Here is a 19237-nt window from a genome sequence, read left to right as displayed (position 1 = left end):
TTAAAGGGGTATTCAACAGGCTGTATCTGATTCTTTGTAAAGTTTGAGTAAATCTGTGGCTTCATGCTGATTTTGTTTGGTGAAAAAAGCTCAAAAATTCTTTTTTTTTTTTTATATTGAAGGTGATTTAAAGAAAGACAAACACAGTGTATTCATACTGGTCATAACTAAAAAGAGACTGCATCGCTTTGGATAAAAATAGGTTCATTTATTTACACAAAACATTACAAAATACACATTTATCATTGAAACGCAGAAATACTTTATGAGAAATGATGGTCGTTAAGAAAGACAGCAAACAGTAGGCCTTTGAGTGTGTCGTTGTCATGAGGACAGTCTCACGCCTGATTAGGTCTCACTGTTCTCAGATGTAATAGGCACATTGAGTTAAGACCGACGAGTGTGTTTTATTCCCTCTGATTCCTCTTTCACCTCTGCGTCGGCTCCTGCAGGAATTCGTCATCATCAGAGCAGCTCAGGAGCATTTCCAGCAGATTTCGATCAGCAGAAAAGGTAAAACAGCCCACAATGACATGGTTTGTATTTTAAGCAGCATGTGTGCATGGGTGATGAGTTACAGCTCAGTCTCTCTAAACGTGTTGCTTGTTATTGCATTGCAAAACAGTGATGCCCTTAGTTCCATTTTAAGGCAGTGAAATGTGTTGAGTTGGTACGTCCCTATGTTAACATGCAAACTGCAGCGCTGCAAGACAGATTTTGCACATTTACGCTGGCTGTTTTTAATTTTAATAAATTTGCCTAAACTTTATTATCGTTAAGCGTGTCACCACTGTGTGCATTTTTTTTAGTGTAATTTTTCAGGAGTGATAAAACTGTAACACTGTGTGGGGACGTCTCTGCCAGTTCTAGGGGATTTTCACAGTTTGTTTCTGGTTCTAATTTGAAGATAATCAAACGAAACAATGTGCATGTTAACATACTGACATACAATAACAGCCTGCACAAGGCATTTTTCTTTTTGTAGCTTCCATAAAAACTGAGAAAATTGTCTCTACTAAAATAGCGTTCAACCTTAAAATATTAATATTCACATCTCTTCTAAAGCTCATAGGCATGATCTCTACAAATACTTCGCCCGAGAGTTTGAAACTCAACTGGATGTTTATCTTTTTACACCACTGAGTCACATTAAACTAATACATAACAGTCAGGGTCATGTGCCATGGTGCTTTTTTTTAAGTGCATATCTTTACTTTGTCCACTCACATCCACAGCAAGTGGTCTCATCCTTGCCCTCCTCCCACCGAGAACAGCTCTAATATGTCCACAGTCGCGCTGAAAGTTCAAGTGTCTTTGTAAGTGTGTCTGGGTCTGATCACAGACGGCAGTAAGAGTCTGCCGTCTGCGACAGAGAGTCCCTCGTCTCAAGACTCAAACTCGCTGTCGCTGCTGACGGAGATCTCCGGGGTGGAGGCTCCGGTTCCTCTGGGCTCGGGCTCTGTGCTGCAGTCGCTGGCCTCGGGGCTCCCTGGGTGGCGAGGGGAGGCGGGCAGCAGGTGGGGGTGATGATGGCGTCCCTGGAGGGAGCCGTCGGGAGAGCTTTCAGAGGGCAGGAGGGAAGGATCCTGCTGCAGCCTGCATGGATGGAAAGACAAGAGAAGAAGAGTGAGAAGTCTTGTTTTTATGAGTGTGAGTGTCAGAGCTGATCTTCAGACAAGTACAGCCACTTCACCTAATTAGTCTCCTTAACTTGACTAAACAGGATTTCTCTCTCTTTCTGAGTCATAACATGTATAAAATGTGGAATTTCTGAGATACCTGTTCTTTGCTGAGGCAGCTCTGTCTCTTTGCCGGCGGTTCTTGAACCAGTTCCCGACTTGGGTAGGTGTGAGCCCGGTGGCCTGGGCCAGGTGGCGTTTCCTGGACGGGTTGGGATACGGATCTTGGAGATACCACTCTCGTAGCAAACTGCGAGTTCTTTCCTGGGGAAGAGTTAAAATGATGTGGATCATTAAAGACTCAACGTGTCTCATATGCCGGATCAACCAAAGGTGCCGACAATAAAGTGGTTAGTGTTATTTTAATATCATCCTATTAAACCGCAACAATCGCTCTTATATGATACCTGGTATAATCACATTAGTCCGGATTTATAAATAGATAAACACAATCTACATTAGAAGCACACATAACGATGTTTATCCACTAAATTGGATCATGCTAAGTGGTTTAATAAGCTGCTGGAGAAGCTATCCCTCCTGAGGGTTGGAATTAAAGATTAACTCTGAATGATACTTCACCACCCTGCCACAAGAGGGCGCTCACACTTTCAGACACACACTTCCAAGAGGAAAAGTGCATGTTTACTTCCCCCAAATATACTATATTGTATCTTTAAAGCAGTTCTTTGTGTAATTTTACCGATTTATGATTTATAAACTGCACTTTAAAAGCCAAAAATGTCGCCAAATTGCCTCCCGAGGAACTGCAACAAATCTCATGGCATCAAAATTTAAAAATTTTTCTTTCTTTCTTTCTTTCTTTCTTTTTCTTTCCCTTTTTTGAGTCGAGCTTCTCTGCACATCTGGACATAGCATTGTTCATTTGTCACAAGAAAAAGTTTTATAAATCTAGAAGAAGTCTTGCTGTGCAAACCAGCAGTCTGCAAGGTGTGCATAAGTAATGGTCCTCTTAAACATGGCTACAGAGCAAGAAGAGGAATTCTGCTGAAACCACAATAACACAGATACACAGAGGTACTTTAATTTAAAACACACACACACACACACACACACACACACACACACACACACGCACCTGCATCATACATATAAGCTTAGATTAGTTTTGTAATATTTGCCAAAAAACAGTTTAACTCTAAAGAAATTATTCAACTTTGTTTTAAAGTAGAGAAGTCTCTGAAATTTCTGATCTGAGGGGAAACCCGTGACTCTGACCATCATCATTTTAACAAAGTCCAGCCAGCACGAATACAACAGTTATGTTAAAAAGCCCTGATTTATTAGTTAATGCGTAGTTTACAGAAATGTTTATGCTTGTTGTAGCAGCCTGTGATGGCTCTGCAGAGTCCGTGTTTTTCTCAGAAATGAGGAAACACGTGGGCAAACCTGGAATATCACGACAGCACTCTGTCACCAAAAGCCACGAGAGTGAAACCACAACCCTACCTTGAAGCAGTGCGTCTTCTGCTCGCCGTCCCAGATGGTGCGGGGCAGCGGGAACTTCTTGCGGATGCGGTACTTCTCCACCGGGCCCAGGGGTCTCCCACGGAGCCTCTCCGCCTCTCGGTAGTGCGCGTCCAGCCACAGGTCTTGCAGCTTGGCGTGAGATTCGCGCGTGAAACGGTGACTCTGCAAGATTTGGTAAAGAGCCTCGAAGTTCCCCCCGTGAAACGCGACCAGCGCTCTGGCTCGCATTATGGACTCGTGTCGGTTGAGCGCTTCCCCGGCGGAGCCAGGGACGGCGGCGGGCAGGGACCAGAGGAACCGACCGAGGCGCTCGATATCCCCGGTCTCCTCCAGGTTCTCGCATACCCGAGCCACCTGGTCCGGTGTGAACATCGGCAGGGGGAACATCTCGACCTGTTGCTTCGCAGCAGCTCAGAGAAGAAGTGAAGAAGTAGCCAAAAGACGCATGAAATGGTGTATCCGTGCGTAAAGCCCCGCGCGCTCTCTGCCTCTCTCCCTTTTTTTCAGATGCTGTAGGTTTATTGACACTTGTCTCAATTATCTGGAGCCTGTCTTATGTAACGGAGTTTTTCCTGGTATCTGTGCAAATTGTTTCGGGGAAGCCGGTGTGAAGGGCGTAGGCTGTTCCAGGTTTAGACGAGCATAGGCAAATGAAGAAAGAGGACAAGGAGTCGGCTCGTATTTATAGCTGGATACAATTAGCATCTCTGTGGTTGTTTTGAGAAGGATTATACATCCCGGCCATTAGCCTCTTAGTGGGGGGTACTGTGTACAGAGGTGGCTGGCTGATCAGCTTGTTTGGCTTAGCCTGAGGATACATTGACTGCCAGGATGACTGCAGTGAGCAAACAAGTGAGGTTAGGTTGGTTAATCGGTGGAGATGGACCAGTGGAGTTGGAGCCCTGCTGGAGCAGCAGATGATGGGCTGGAGGAAAGCTGGGCAAGAAAGGGTGCAGGCCACAAAATGGCTCAGTGTCTGGAGAGGAGGCCAACCAAGACTGTGAAAGATACAAGCAAAAAATGCAAAATTAATACAAATTTTATTGGGAGGTTTCCTGTTAAAGCTGTTCTGCTTTTATGTCACCAGTGATAGTCTGATAACTGACAATATTTCTGCCACACACTTGGATGCCACAATGAAACCGTGATGCCCGATGATATAAAAAAAATGTCACATTTGCCTGGACATTTGGCTCAGAGGGAATGTCGGGACACAAAGCTGTAGGGATCCCCCCACCAGCTAATACCCCTGTAATTAAAGCAGACGTGGTTGCACGTCGGCTATCCTCTGCGACCTCTCGTGAGGCCGAGACATAATGAAAACGCCGCTGGACATCGACGTGCGGCAGAGCGACTCCAGGACACGGAATTAATGATCCGCTGCCTGGTTCAATCCTTCTGATCTCAGCAGCTCATTAATCAGTCTGAGGGCAATTTTGTTATTAATCAGGTTAAGGACCCTGAAAGCATCTGTCAGCTGCAAACATAAACTTTATCTGCATAAAGCACAACATTGAGGAAAAAGTGAGACTGTTATATACATGTGGAGTTAGAGTCCGCAAAAAGTTCCTCCGCAGGCAGACACGATTACTCCCTGGAGTGAATTTAACTTTGCATAAAGGTTGCAGTCAGGTGAAGGATCATCTGCTTTAAAATAAGTAGAAGGAGCTTAAATTTTTGTCTCAAACTCTGTCTAGAATAGAGATATGAGCCCAGCAGACATCGAAGGCTGAGCTATGAACATCTGGAGTCTTAACATTGTGTTCATGTGAAACAGACTGTCAGGCTGACACATAATTACCTTTGTGTGCACGTCAAATACACAATGAGATAAACAGGAAAATTAGCTTTGAACACCTTTTTCACAAAAAAAGCCTTTACTCACAAAGGTTGAATATTTTGCACAACTGCAATTGCCAAAAAGTTGGGACACTGTGTAAAATGTATTTTTTGTATTTTAAAAAAGGTACATTTCTCAGTTTAAACATTTGTTATATATATTGCAAATAAAATGTTGTTTTATGACATTTGCAAGTTATTGCGTTCTGTTTTTATTTCCAAAACTCTGTGCCAACATTTTTGGAATCAAGGCTTGCATATTCAGGACCCATATCTCTGATACAGTAAACTTTTTATATCTTTTTTAAAATGATTATTTTGCCTTGATAAGGTACTTAAGTAATGATTTTAACCCTCACTTTATTGTAATATTTGAGTAACCTGCAACTGGTCAAATAAATTAAGGAAAACAAAGTGAAACTTTTTTCTTTCCTCAGTTGTTTACTTACATAACAAGTAATATTTTGATATTACAAGTATTCAGAAATGTTGTTTTTAAAACTTCAAGTGAGGTAAGAGGGACAAAACTGTGTACTGATTAGAGAGTGATTAGCACTCCATGTGTAAGACACAACAATCGTCAGCTATGAGATCTTATTAGATTGTGGGACCTCTACAGATGTTTCTGGGATCAGCAGTGGAATGATTAGAAGAGAGGATATCTACCTCTTCAAAATTTTGACTATCGCATGAAAAACCGCTCTTACAGGGAAAAGGATCAAATGTGATCCGCCGAGGACGGAGACTGGATATGCTAAAAGAAAAACAATAACTCCTTCCTTAAGAACTAAAGTACAACTACAGACAGTTATGAGCCAAGTGGTGAAAAGTCACAACACGAGTCAAAGATGTAATTTCTAAAACATTTTGGAAGTTTTGGATTAATTTTTTCCCCCCACTTGTTTCTCCCTATTCTGATGTTTATTCCCTTCTCAAAGAAAAAAAAAAAAGTAAATAAATAATTCAAGCGTGGCATTATATATCTATTATCTATCTAAAAAAATACACCTTTTTCCAAACTTGTCCAGAACAAAAATGTGAATGCGGGATTAAGTGAGGCCTAAAATGATTCTTTCATTTTCTTGACAAATTAGGAAATAGTGAAGTTATTTACAGGGAATTGTGTAAGTCTATGAAAATAATTTCATAAGGTAAAAAAAGGAGGAATTTTCACTGTTTTTTTTTTTTAAATGTTTTTTTTATTTTAAAATTTTTAAAATCCCTCAAAATATAATAAGGAATACAACTGGAACATTTGATGTGTGTAAGTGCTGCTGATGTGCAGAAATTTTACTTAAAGTATAAGAAAAGAGTCTTCACTGATACATATAGTAAAATCATTCATTTTAATTTAATTTAATAACTCATTCTTTAAAGTAACAGATATCACCATGAAGTTTCTCCAACTTGTTACTACATTACTAAAGTTATTTTTCTAAAGGCAAGTTGTTAAAATATGCAAATGAGGTATCTCATTAATCACACACCAATTTGCATAAATGTCAAATAAACAAACTGTGTTAAAATAAACATCTAAATGTGTATTTGGATACTTTATTTCCAACCTTCTGAAAGGAGACGAAGATCCAGTTCAGCTAAATGACTTTAGCTGATTTTCCTTTAATAACTAGTTGATTAATCTTTTAGAGGTTTTCCAGATCTGTTCCTGAGATGCTGTTTACGAGAGTTTAGGGTATAGAAAGGGTGTAGAATTACTTTGTAAGCAGAAGGCCATCATTTGATACGTGTTAGAGCCTAAGTCTAGATTAAAATACCAGGTGGGATTGGTGAGCTAATGGAAAGGTGGTTAGCTGTGTGTGTGTGTGTGTGTGTGTGTGTGTGTGTGTGTGTGTGTGTGTGTGTGTGTCAGTCACACTCATTGTGACAGAAAGGGGGAAATGAGCTCAGTGAAGATCATGCTCATAGTTAATCTAACCCGTCCAAATTTCAGACACTTTGCGCCACTGACCACCACCACACACACACACACACACACACACACACACACACACACCTACACACACACACTCACCTTCATTGAAAGAAATCCCCCCCTACCCAATCTGTTTAACACTTTGAGAGCAGACTGAACCAAAATCTGCTTAAGTACTCCCAAGCCGTTAGAGCAGAATGAATAATAAGATGGAGGAATAAAAAGATTATGCATGTGTTTGTGGAGGGGAGGAGGCAGTGGGGGCTCAGAAGGTTCATTTTATATAAATTATATTAAAATAGAAAATCACTCACCGTGACTCTTTTTTTACTGTACATACTAAAAAGGGATCATGAAATGTTGCCTCTAAACAAAACTAAGTCCTGTATCATAAAAATAACTCACAAAATAATTAGTGTCATACCTGTGAAATCAGAAGTGCAGTTATTGTTTGTAATTCTTCTTCATAAAAAGCTTCCAGCTCAACTATTTTAATTATATCCAACTGAACCATGTGTACATTAATGGTGATTTAGGAAACACTTCAAAAAAATCTTATTATTGGAGCTTCAATGGGAGGTCCGACTTGTTAATGTAAGGGAGGCCTTTGGCCTTCACGGGGTGAAAAAACAATATAAACTATATATCAGAGAGACAGCAAAAACTTTAGGAGAGGCCAAATCAATAATCTGGGTATTGCTTATAAAGAGTGAACATCCTGACCAGCTCAGAGACGCCAAAAGATCTGTAAGAAAACCAAAGTGAATGATCACAGAATTATTTTCATGGTTAATAAAATCAGCTTCACCACATCTAAACAAGTCAAGCAAACTCTTGTGGTGGTACAGCAGGAGTGTCACTGTCAAATGCTACTGTCAAGAGATGCTTTCATGAAGGGAAATACAGAGAATTTACAACAAGGTGAAAACCACAGATTACACTCAAGAACAAGAAGAAAACCAAGATGAACTTGTACCCGAGAGAAGCAGAGAGAAGTATGGAGAGAGAAACTGAAGCACACTCATCTGTCTAACACGGTGGAGGTGGAATGAAGTGTGAAGTGTACAGGGCTGTACTCTCTGCTCAGATTCAGCTGAAAGCTGCAAAGCTGATCAGACAGAGCTTCACTGTGCAATTAGATAATGGCCCAAAGCAAAGTATGAGAACAACCCGAGAGTTTCTCAAGGCCAAGAAATGAGACATTCATCAGTGTCTGAGTCAATCACCTGATCTCAACCTAATCACGGTTACTGCAGAAAAATAATTCTGTCTAACAACATTATAGACGACTAGCTTATTGGTATGTTCTCAGTTACTGTTTAGTCCATTCGTGTTCTTTTACTATTTTTTATGATTCGGCCTTTTCCTAAAATCATTAAAATAATTGATTTTCATGACTCTATATTCACTTCCCTGTTATGAAAAGGCACAAACAGAATTTTAGGGACTATCTAGGTTTCACTTTAAAAAACAAAAGCTGAAATATCAAAAGAACAAAAATATTTAGAGCCATTACAAGGCATTTGTGACTCTTTTTTTTTTCTCTTGACATCAGCTGCAGCAAACGCAGCTCCAAAACTCTGGAGCAGCTTCCTCCTACAGTTCAGGTTGTCGGCCTCACAAAACAGATTTTAAATCTCAACTAGAAACTAACTGCGTCTTTCTGTGAACAGGTTTTTATTTTAATCATGTTTTAACTATGTCATCTTATTGTTTTGTAATTCTGTTTTCCCGATTGTTATATTTGCTGTTTTGCTTAAATTTGCTCAATTACTCAAGTGGTGCCTCTACAAATAGTTCTGTAACATCTAAAATATTCTAATATTATTTATGTATATGTGCAAAGAATATTGTCCAGTTTACTGATTTCCACATTTTTCCTTAAAAAAATCATCATCTGCATTTTCCGTATGTTTGCGGCTCATTCGAGATTCCCTGATGAAGCAGTTTTCACGCTGAGTGTCGTTTGCCCATCGTGATGTACCTGGTCTTGAATACACACTCCAGTCCCTGAATTGGTACACAGCTTATCTGTGTTAACAAGGTGACAGACTGACGGTCTGTCTAGAGTATACCTTGACTTTTTCCCAATACACACTGTGTTAAGTATCATCTTCTTGACACCATATGCTGATTCTTAACAATAGTAAATTGGAGGAAATCTTCTGGTTTCTGTTCGTAGTGATTGATCAATTTTCAGGAGAGCAGACGTAGATCCAGTTGGCTGAACTTCGGATGCTAAGTTTTCTTGAGCTTTTTGAAATTTTGCCTGATTTGTTTACAGAATGACAAACCTGGATCTCATAGTTATCACATGATAGTCACTGGGTTCCCAGATTGGTGTGATGCTAATCATTAAAAAAAAGAAAAGCAGTGAAGAAACTTAATTTAGTGCTGAAATGGAGACAGGAAGGCTGACATTTATACTTCAAGTTTTACTGTAATGTGTTATTTAACAAAAGAGGACCATTGCCGACTGCTGGCCTGACTCAGTCATGTATGTGAGAGACCCTCTAACAATAAAATGAGGTTTAATCCATTTATTACTCTTCGCAGCATTTTCATTTCCATATACTGTAGAGGTCTGACCCCAAAGCTGTCAGACCCCAGGTATTTAACCTCCATGAATATATTAAAAGAAGCAAACACACACACACACACACACACACACACACACACACACACACACACACACACACACACACACACACACACACACACACACACACACTGCCTCATTGGCTGGACTAATATATGATGAAGCACCAAACTGGCATAATTAATCAACGGCTTAAACAGAAATATCCTGATTAAAAAATGACCTGTTGATTTTGCCCACAAAGCAGGGGGCATGCATCTGTTTTGTGTGTGTGTGTGTGTGTGTGTGTGTGAGGAATGGGGGTATTACCATGCTGTATAAATCCACACCAAGCACAATTAACAAGCAATGGGGAGGAGAAGTAATTAGTATTATCTGCTTATCACCATCAACCCCTATTCTAAGGAAAAGGGGTTAAAAAACACACAATGACACACACTCACACACTCTCTCACACACACACACACACACACACACACACACACACGCAAGCACGCACACACTAATTCCCTCCAGGCAAATGTGTAAGAGCTAATTACAAGCTCATTTACAACTCTATAGCAGTCTCCTCTCAGACAGGTCCACCCCCTCTGCATCCTCCCCTCCCTTCACCCCCAAACTCCTGCATGTTAGCTTTACCTCTCAGCTCAAGCCGGGAGCACTCAGCAAACAAACGACAAAAGTGACTTCCTGATCTGTTGCTGTGGGGTGTGAAGAGGAGAGAGAAGAAGATCTCTTGATTATATAGACACAGGTGATATAAAGTCAGCGTGGATGGAAAATACTGATAGGAGATAACTGTAACAACATTTGGTGGGTTATCAGTGACTACAAAGAATGAAAAAGGGAAAAGCCATACCTTTGTACAGGTGTGATCTAAAATATGTCATTGCTTTGGTATAACTGAAGATGCCTCACTGAACAAACTCTTTGAGAAATGTTGTGGCCTCTAAATAAAATCTTTATTTAGATCAGCCCTGTGAAAAACTAAGGACACCCTCAATGCTTTTATAGGAATTAAGCAGCAGTAGTAACAGCCAGGTGAGACTACTGCTGCTTGATTCAATTAACTGATCATAAGCAAGTTTGAGCATCTCTATAAAAGCAGAGGTCTTGAAAGCTCGCTGGCCTGGAGCATTCAAGTGTGCATTAAAACTCAAGACAGGAGTGGACGTTCAGCCGAGCTCAGACTGTACAATACTGGGAAATGACAAAACACAAGAGTTACATCTCAGACCCTAGAAAATTTGGTTAGCCTGTTAAACATAATTTGTCATGTTAAAAGTTCATGCCAGCACAATTAGAAAAACACTGAACAAGAATGAACTGTTTGGGAGGAGAATGCCTTGTCTCTGTAAAAAGAACATGGCTGCACAGCTTCAGTTTGCAAAACTGTATCTTAACAAACCACAAGAGTTACAAAAAAAAAAAAATACTTTGGACAGACAAGACCAAAGTGGAGACTTTTGGTCGTAATGCACACCACCATGGTAAAAAACAAAAACAACATATCAGCGCAAACACCTCGGTATGCAACCTGTCAGCACGGTGGTGGAGGGGTCACGATTTGGGCCTGTTTTACATCCACAGGACCTGAACACCTCGCAGTCACTGAGTCGGCCATGACCGCCTCTGTATGCCAAAATATTCTAGAGTCAAATGTGTCTGACAACTAAAACTCACCAAAACTGGGTCATGAAACAGAACAATGACCCCAAGCACAGCAGGAAATCTATAACAGAATGACTGAAAAAGAAAAGAATCAAAGTTTTGCAATGATCCAGCCAAAGTCCAGCATTTCAATCAGGTTGGGACCTGATTGAAATGCTGTGGTGGGACCTTAAGAGAGCTGTGCATGAACGAATACCTGCAAACTGAAGTCACAAGTATGTAAATATGACCCACTTGACCCAAAATTCAAGTCAAGTGGCTTTATTGTCATTTCAACCATGTGCAGTGGTACAACGTTCCTCCAAGACCGTGGTGCTACACATCACATATAACAGACAATCAACACAGAACCACATAAAGTGCAATGTGCAAAAATTACAAAAAAACAAAACAGAGTGCAACACCAGACAGAACAGAACGATACAGACACAACAGTGCAGTAGAAAAGTGCAACAATGATAGTGGGCTGTGGGAAAAGACTGAGCATTGTGCAAAAAGTAACTTGGTGTATGAAAGTGTGTGTGCCAGTCCAGTCACTGAGTGTTCAGGAGTCTAACCTTGGGGGAAGAAACTGTTTCGCAGTCTGGCAGTGAGGGCCCGGATGCTTCGGTGCCTCATGCCAGAAGGCAGCAGGGTGAAGAGTGTGAGGGTGGGGTAATATTCCTCCACAATAATGTGAGAGACTGATACATCACACAGAAAAGTTATTGCAGCTAAAGCTCTACAAACTTTTTAATCATGAGGTGATTAAACAGTTGATTAAACCACTGTATTGATAAGCTCAGACTATCCAGCGTTAGGAACAGCTCATTAAAGCCAATGACTAACTGGTTAATTAAATAATTTAAAGGTTTTATTTTTACTTAGTTTTACATTTTTCTTTTCATTTACAAGGTTTGCTCATTTTGGTCTAGTTTTTGAATTAGTTTCATTTTTTTGTCTTCATTTCAGGTCATATTTGTCAGCTGCAAATTTAAGCCTTTTATAGCAGATATTCTAATGCAAACCCTTCACTCGCAGTCATGTAGACATCAAAATCTAAACATGACAAATGTGACCAAATTAGACCAAACCTGCAAAGATTTCTTCATACAGAGTGTTGCAGGTCTCAGGTTTCAGTTATTTAGCTTTTATTTTTCATTTCAGTTAAATATCCTTTGATTTAATTTGTTTTACTTAACTGTAATAACCCCGGTTATGAGATTCAACCACAGTTAAAGCACTCACAACTGCATATTTAGAAGATTTAATTTCCAGAGCCCTGAAGGAATCTCTTAAAGGTCAGTAATCTCGAGGCATGTGCAGTTCCTCGTAGTGCCTGGTTTCTTGACATTACAGCATTTCCAAGGGAAATCTGAACTCTGTGAATTAATTAGTGGCTCAAAGCAACAGGGTCTTTAAAAGAAAATTCAGCCCTATTATTTGTAACATTTGTGCTTTCCAGGTATCACCAATAGGTGGGTTTGGTCGTTGTTCCCTCCAGCACAATGAACCACCTCCAGACAGTATCATGTTCCCTGTTTGTGGGATCAGCTTACCACAAGCTCACGGTTAGCCGGCAAACTAATTTAAGCCAGAGAAAAAATAGCCCAGCAAATCACTGCTCGCACTGGATTGTTGTTTGTTTGTTTTCTTTTCTTTGCTAATTGTGGTCGCAGAGCTTTGTATAGACCTGCCTACGTGGGGAGCAAAGGTAAAAGATAACAGACTGAGCAAAAATGAACCATTTTCACACTTTGAAACACCCAGAAAACCAAAAGACCTGAATTTACACATTTCTTTATGTTGGAAGAAGTTAAAAAAATATATAACAAAGAAATAAAATGTAACAGCACAGCAGCCTGTATAAATGTACAGCTGAAATATTCAGTACAACAGTAAAGAGGAAACAGTGTGCGCTTTGATTTTAGATCAGTTACACAAACAGCGTAGACCTTTTTCAGTTATCTGTCTGGTCACAGGAGCCTGGTCTTCCTCTCTGATCCTCTTCATCATATGTAACAGGTGCTGGTGGTTGTTTAGGAATCCTGAGGGATTTAAGGTGGGACTTATTTTTACCTAATACTATAATGCTCATTAATTCCTGCTTTGGTGACTTACCTCCCCTGATCCTCTCTGGACCGCCCGGCTCTGCCCAGCCTAGCCTCGCCCTCTGTGCTGCTGACGCTGTCAGGGCCTCGACAAGGCCCCGGGAGGATAATACAGCACTGAAAGATAGATGTGTCCATGTCTGACGTTTATGTGTTGTAAATATAAGCAAACTGAAATGTCATTGACGTCAAATGGGATAAATATGAGACAAACCCACAAAAAAGTAAATTAACTGGATGTTAATACTTTGACTTGAATGATTCTGCAGTTATAATTTGGCGTGTTTTTGGTATACCTTAAAAGTATACATTAGTAAATGTAAGCAGAACTTAATTTAAATAAATTCACATTACATACCAATAATGTTTGCTGCTGTTCTGAACTTCTGAGCTTCAGTATGAACTTCATTCAGAGTAAGACACGTTTTACTGCTTTATAACCACCAGGTCATCCGCACTAATTAACTTTTAGTTTGTCTCTGACAGCAAAAACAGACACACAGTCTTGTGGTTTCTATAGGTTCATGTCTGAAAACATTAGGATCATATGGAGGAAGCCCCAAGTTTATTGTGACACGTGTCAACATGTGTCTCCTCCAAGCTGTACTAAATCATAAGAAGATAATTGTTCACACCAAAACGTGACATTTCAAAACATGCTGCACTTAACTGGTAATTTACTCTTTTACTCTGGTAATTTAGTAAATAATACACTGTGTGTAAATATCTGTGAGAATGGGGGGAAAGGGGGATTTGAGTGACGTTGAACGTGGTATGGTTGTTGTCAGACAGGCTCTTCTGAATGTTTCAGAAACTGCTGATCTGGAGGTCTGAATCTGTAGGGTTCAAAAAAAGAGAAAATATCCAGTGAGCGGCAGATCTCTGACTGGAAATGCCTTGGTGATGTCAGAGGTCAGAGAATGGCCATAGTGCTTCAAGCTCATAGAAAGACAACAGTCACTCAAATAAATTAATACATAAATTACATATTGTTATAATTACACAAAACTGTTCCTGGTATACCTGACTTTTAGGACCTCCACGCCTGAAGTTATCTTCATTATCAGTTAGAGCCCCTCCTCATCCTTTTCTTCTTCTTCTTCTTTGGTGCAGCCCTATAAATTTGGGGTAGCCCTTCGGCCTCTCCCCTTTTCGACAATTCCTCTGTAGGAAAGCTCGTGTCATTTCTTTTCCAACACTAATTATATCTTTATCCACCCTGGGGTTTTTTTTCCCCGATCTGTGTTAAATATGTTGCATGTAAGTTTTCTACTTTATGTTTAATGTAAAATTAAATACTGCGCCCTTTTCTACAATTCCCCTGTGGGAGAGGAGCTGGAGCGGGCAAGTTATTAACTTTCTTTTTACCTTTCATTGTCAGACACACTGCACGAACACACCGGTTACACAAGGTATATGTAAAAAAAAAAGCATCTCTGAATGTAGAACTCATTGAACCTCGAAGCAGAAGGGCTACAGCAGCAGAAGACCACACTGGAAGCCGCTCAAATTAGATGTAAAATTGTTGCCTGGTCTGATGAGTTTTGATTTCTGCTGCAAAATTCAGATGGTAGGTCAGAGTTTGGCATTAGCAGCATGAACACAGTCCAACAGAGCACCTTTATGATGTGGTGGAACGGGAGATTCTCATGATGGATGTGCAGCCGACAAATCTGCTGCAACTGTGTGATGCTGTCACGTCAGGAATATTTTTAGCAACTTGTTGAATCTAAGCCATGAAGAATTAAAGCAGTTCTGAAGGAAAACCAGTACTAGCACCATGTACCTAATAAACTGAGTGGAGAGTTAACTTGTTTGCAAAATTTGAATAAAATTTCAGTTATCTTTCTGCGATCGGAGCTGATGTTGACACTTACACACTGACATGATGCATTAACGAGGAGCCACATGCCTGTGGTCATTCAGCCTTCAGGGCCTTCAGCCCTCTTCATGCTGTACTAAGCTGTAATGATAAATAATGTTCTCAAATCTCATTTAGATTTTTTAATTGTTTGTGTGGATTATTGAGTTTTGCTATTATAGCAATTAATTAGCCGTATCAAAAGCTGGAATAATATGACCTAATTACTAGTTTATTGATCATTTATTAGGTGTATTTAAATAAATCGTACAGAGCACAGGGTCTGAGGGCACTATGCTGCATTTTTCAACCAAAACCAAAACTATCTTTAAAGTTCAGCTCCAGCAAACAGTAAGTATGTGAAAGCTGTATTTATATCAGTATCATAGTCCTTTTTTAGTCTGTGTTACTGGAATAAATGCAGCAGTTTTGGTCAAACGAAGGTTTTGTTGCACCTCCAAACATTCGACACAACCTCTGACCTCATGAGCGCACTAAAATACACAACAAAGAAAGAAATAGTGAAAACAAATAGTCGCGCTCACTCGTGGCTTATATTGATTTCCATTAAAGCCATGTTGTGTGATCCTTTGATACAGTGGCTGACAGTTCAACTAAAGTTTAATCTGTAAAATAAATCCGACCTAATCTCCTGTTCCACAACCGCTACATCGAGTATATTAACGTCTGTAACTGCTCAGCAGAAGTGCTTCTACTCAGCCATCAGTGCTACACTTCATAAACCTTTTACAAGTACACAACAATCCATCACCTTCTCTATCGATGCAGATAATATCAGTCAGGTCATCTCTGAGACATTGTTGTCATACACCCGGGTTGTGTTGTGCAAACATTGGGGTAATGGTATCATAGCGCCCAACATCTGTTAGTGAGTTATGGTGATAAATGAGCCTTGCATTAGCACATCGATCGATGCAGAAGCTATTGTAAGTGTGTGTGAGTGTGCGTGGCTGATGCAGACCATATGTTTCCCTTTTTTTGAAACCACCTGCCTTGTTTTGTGCTTAGAAGCTACCTCTAACATGTCCAGGCCTCTGGGGTCGGCCTCCTCAAGCTGTTCTTTAGCAGTTTTGGCGGTTTGGTGGTGCGTGTTGTGGGGGGCTAGCTTAAGCGGCTGGTTAAACAATGTGTAAGTTGGTGGTGAGTGTCAAAGTAAGAGCAAAATGAGGTTTCCCTGCTGAACGCTGCATCGTAATGAGATGATCGATGTTAATTTTACCTGTCAGAGGTTTTAGTGCTGTGGCTGAACAGTGTATGCTCTTCAAACAACACGTATGAATACAAAGCTGACAGCTTCTAATGATTATGCTGCTAGTGTGTCTGCATTTGTCTATATGCGTATGGCTCCTGGATCTTTTCCTGCTGGGTTCATGTGACAGCAGGGGCGAGAGGCTAAGAGGCGTTAGCTTGGTGAGAAGGATTACCTATATCTGTTAGGCCTCCTTTTCCTTCCCTTGGGCAGTGTCACGTCTCATTACTTCTGTCCTCCAGCCTGGATAGTCTGGCTTTAGTGGGATGCATTTAAAATGCAGGCAGCCGGGGCGTCCAGGAACACCAGGTTTAGAGGTAGAGTGATATGTGTGCCCTTTGCCTGAGAGGCTTTCTTCGGTAAGTAGACAGGTAAACTTCTCCCAAAGCTGGCGCGGATGGCAGCTAAGCCTTCGCTTGTTTAAGTGAAACGGATGCATGCATCACAGAGATAGACATGCTCAGCGTGTGGTTACAATCTGTTGTTGGGATTGTTGATCAAAACAAGAGTGTCTTTGTGTTTGTGATTGAGACCTGAATCTTATTAACAGGCACCATTACAAGAATGAAAAGGAGAAGGGTGGAGGCTGCGATCGATCGATAGATAGATAGATAGATAGATAGATAGATAGATAGATAGATAGATAGATAGATAGATAGATAGATAGAACTTGTACTAACCTAACAAGCCCCCACCTTTATTATTCAGCACAGTCTGAACTTTCGAGGCAGCTCTCTTCTCGTTTCTTTAAGTAGTCTTCAGGAATAGTTCTCCAGGCTTCTTGAAGGTCATTTAAAGCTCTTCTTTTGATGTTTCTGCCTGATGTTCTGTTCTCTGTCAAGATGATCTCACACTGCTTCAATAATGTTGAAGGCCAATCCAATGTGTGGGATCGTCATCATGCTGAAATATGAAGCTGCTGCCATATTGATGATGATTTGGCCTGAGCATTTCACATTTTGATTCATGACTCCATCAGACCTGTTCCATTGATTTTCTTGTCAGTTCTTGTGTGATTTGCCAAATCTCAGCATACCTGACATACCTTCCATTCTGTAAGCATGGCCTCTTCACACCCGCCCTTCCACTGTGACCATTTCTGATGAGGCTTCAGTGAACAGTAGATGGATCAACTGAAGGACCAAATGTCTCTCTCACCTTGTGTCAGGATTGTTTCCTGTTTCTTAAGAGTATGACTCTCAGCTACTATTCATCTGTTGTAGATATCCTGACCCTGCACATCATGCTGAGATATGCCAGGTTTTCAGCTAATAGCTCTGTGGGAATCACCTTGATTTTATGTCTGTCAAACTGTGTCACCTTTGCTATTTTTCACAGATTCAACTAAAGAATTTGGATCAAGTGCAATGTCAGTGGCTTAACAAAGATAAAACCATTCCTTTGAAAATGGACAGGTACAAGGATTGAAACTGAGTAAAAAAGCAGTTGACAGACCTCCAGAAATCTTCGAGAATTATTGTTAAGAAAATCTGTGTCCTTGGAAGAAAAATATATGGAAATATAACAAAGCACCACTGTAATAGATCTAAAACAAGTTGGCTAGCAGAAAATTAATGGGAGAAAATTCTGACCAGTCGGAAACATCCAAGTAATTTTTTGAAATGGGAGATACTGTGGTCCCTGATAAAAGTGAGCGTTTGCTCCTTTTTCTGTTATTTAGTTATGTGTAAAGATCATGTGGCCTTTTTTCAAAGATGTTTGACTCTGTGTTAGAGAAAGAAATTTCAAGCCATCAGACAAGGTCATAAAAGTTATTACTGATTAGTTTGTGGTATTTACAGAGAAAATAATTCTAATCTAGTCCATGATAATGATAATAATAAAATGATTTAATATAATAATGAAAGCTTTTGTTATTTGTAAACCATAAACTTCAACTCTTAAAGATTCAGGAGGAAAAAAAAGAGCAGAGATCAGACCAGTTTAAATATTTAACCTTTTTTTTCTGATAACAAAACATTAAATAATCAATCATTAAAATCATTCATCGTGTGAGTACAGCCAACATTTAATGTCTCGAACAGCTCATATGTAACCATTTCTGTTACGCTGTTATGTAAAATTATGTGTTTTTGGTCAGGTTGGGATTAACACGAATTTTTTTTTCAATGGTTATCTGACATCAGAGATTAACAAATCGTCATAAGTATTGTTTACAACACATAAAATGTGATTCTTATAACAGCATTCAGCTTGCATGGCTGCTTTTGCTTCACATCACTGCAATAGCTTAATGTGAAATGATGAGTTACAGTCACATTTTTACTTTTTTTGGGGGGGTAGAAATGTGCAGTTCGAGTAAAAATAAAAAATCCATAATTCATATTTTCACATGTTGTCAGATGCCTTGAGTCACGAGCTGAGCACATATAGAGACCTTTTAAACCATTTCTCTAAACCAATTGTCCTAATCACTTGTAAGTCCTTCGAGTCAAGTGGCTCATGAGAAGAAATCGATGACATTAAGCTGAGTAACCATAAACATCCTCTGTGGTCGTTTTCTCTCCACACTCCTGTTAAACATGCTACAGTGAACAAACGCCCTCTTCATTCCCCCCACATTTCATTCTGTGAATTCCTCTCATCAGTCTGGGTCACTGACTCCGTCTTTCTGCTCTTGCTCCTCCGCTGACCCGTGCTGCTTGTCCTGCATGTCTACAAGATATGTTTGTTGACCCCTCGCTCTTGTTGCCCTCACTCCCCCCCATCCCCATCGAGGAACCCCCTGCCGCCTGCTCATCTCGCCCCCCAGCTGGTTCCCTCCACTGTCCAGAAGCTGCCGA

General features: G+C 40.2%; 1 protein-coding gene across 1 annotated transcript; it reads right to left on the bottom strand.

Moving 5' to 3' along the window:
* Positions 1-211: 211 nt before the first annotated feature.
* On the bottom strand, positions 212-3988 carry six7 (SIX homeobox 7). Its single transcript, XM_031732331.2, has 3 exons — positions 3150-3988; positions 1780-1943; positions 212-1596 (listed from the first exon to the last, which is right to left on the bottom strand). The coding sequence occupies exons 1-3, from the start codon at positions 3555-3557 to the stop codon at positions 1386-1388; spliced, it is 783 nt and encodes a 260-aa protein (XP_031588191.1). The 5' UTR covers positions 3558-3988; the 3' UTR covers positions 212-1385.
* Positions 3989-19237: the final 15249 nt, after the last annotated feature.

Source organism: Oreochromis aureus, linkage group 3 (assembly GCF_013358895.1).
Source record: "Oreochromis aureus strain Israel breed Guangdong linkage group 3, ZZ_aureus, whole genome shotgun sequence".
NCBI classification, from domain to species: domain Eukaryota; kingdom Metazoa; phylum Chordata; class Actinopteri; order Cichliformes; family Cichlidae; genus Oreochromis; species Oreochromis aureus.
The sequence above is the reverse complement of the archived record's forward strand: the minus strand, read 5'-3'. Positions and strand labels throughout refer to the sequence as shown.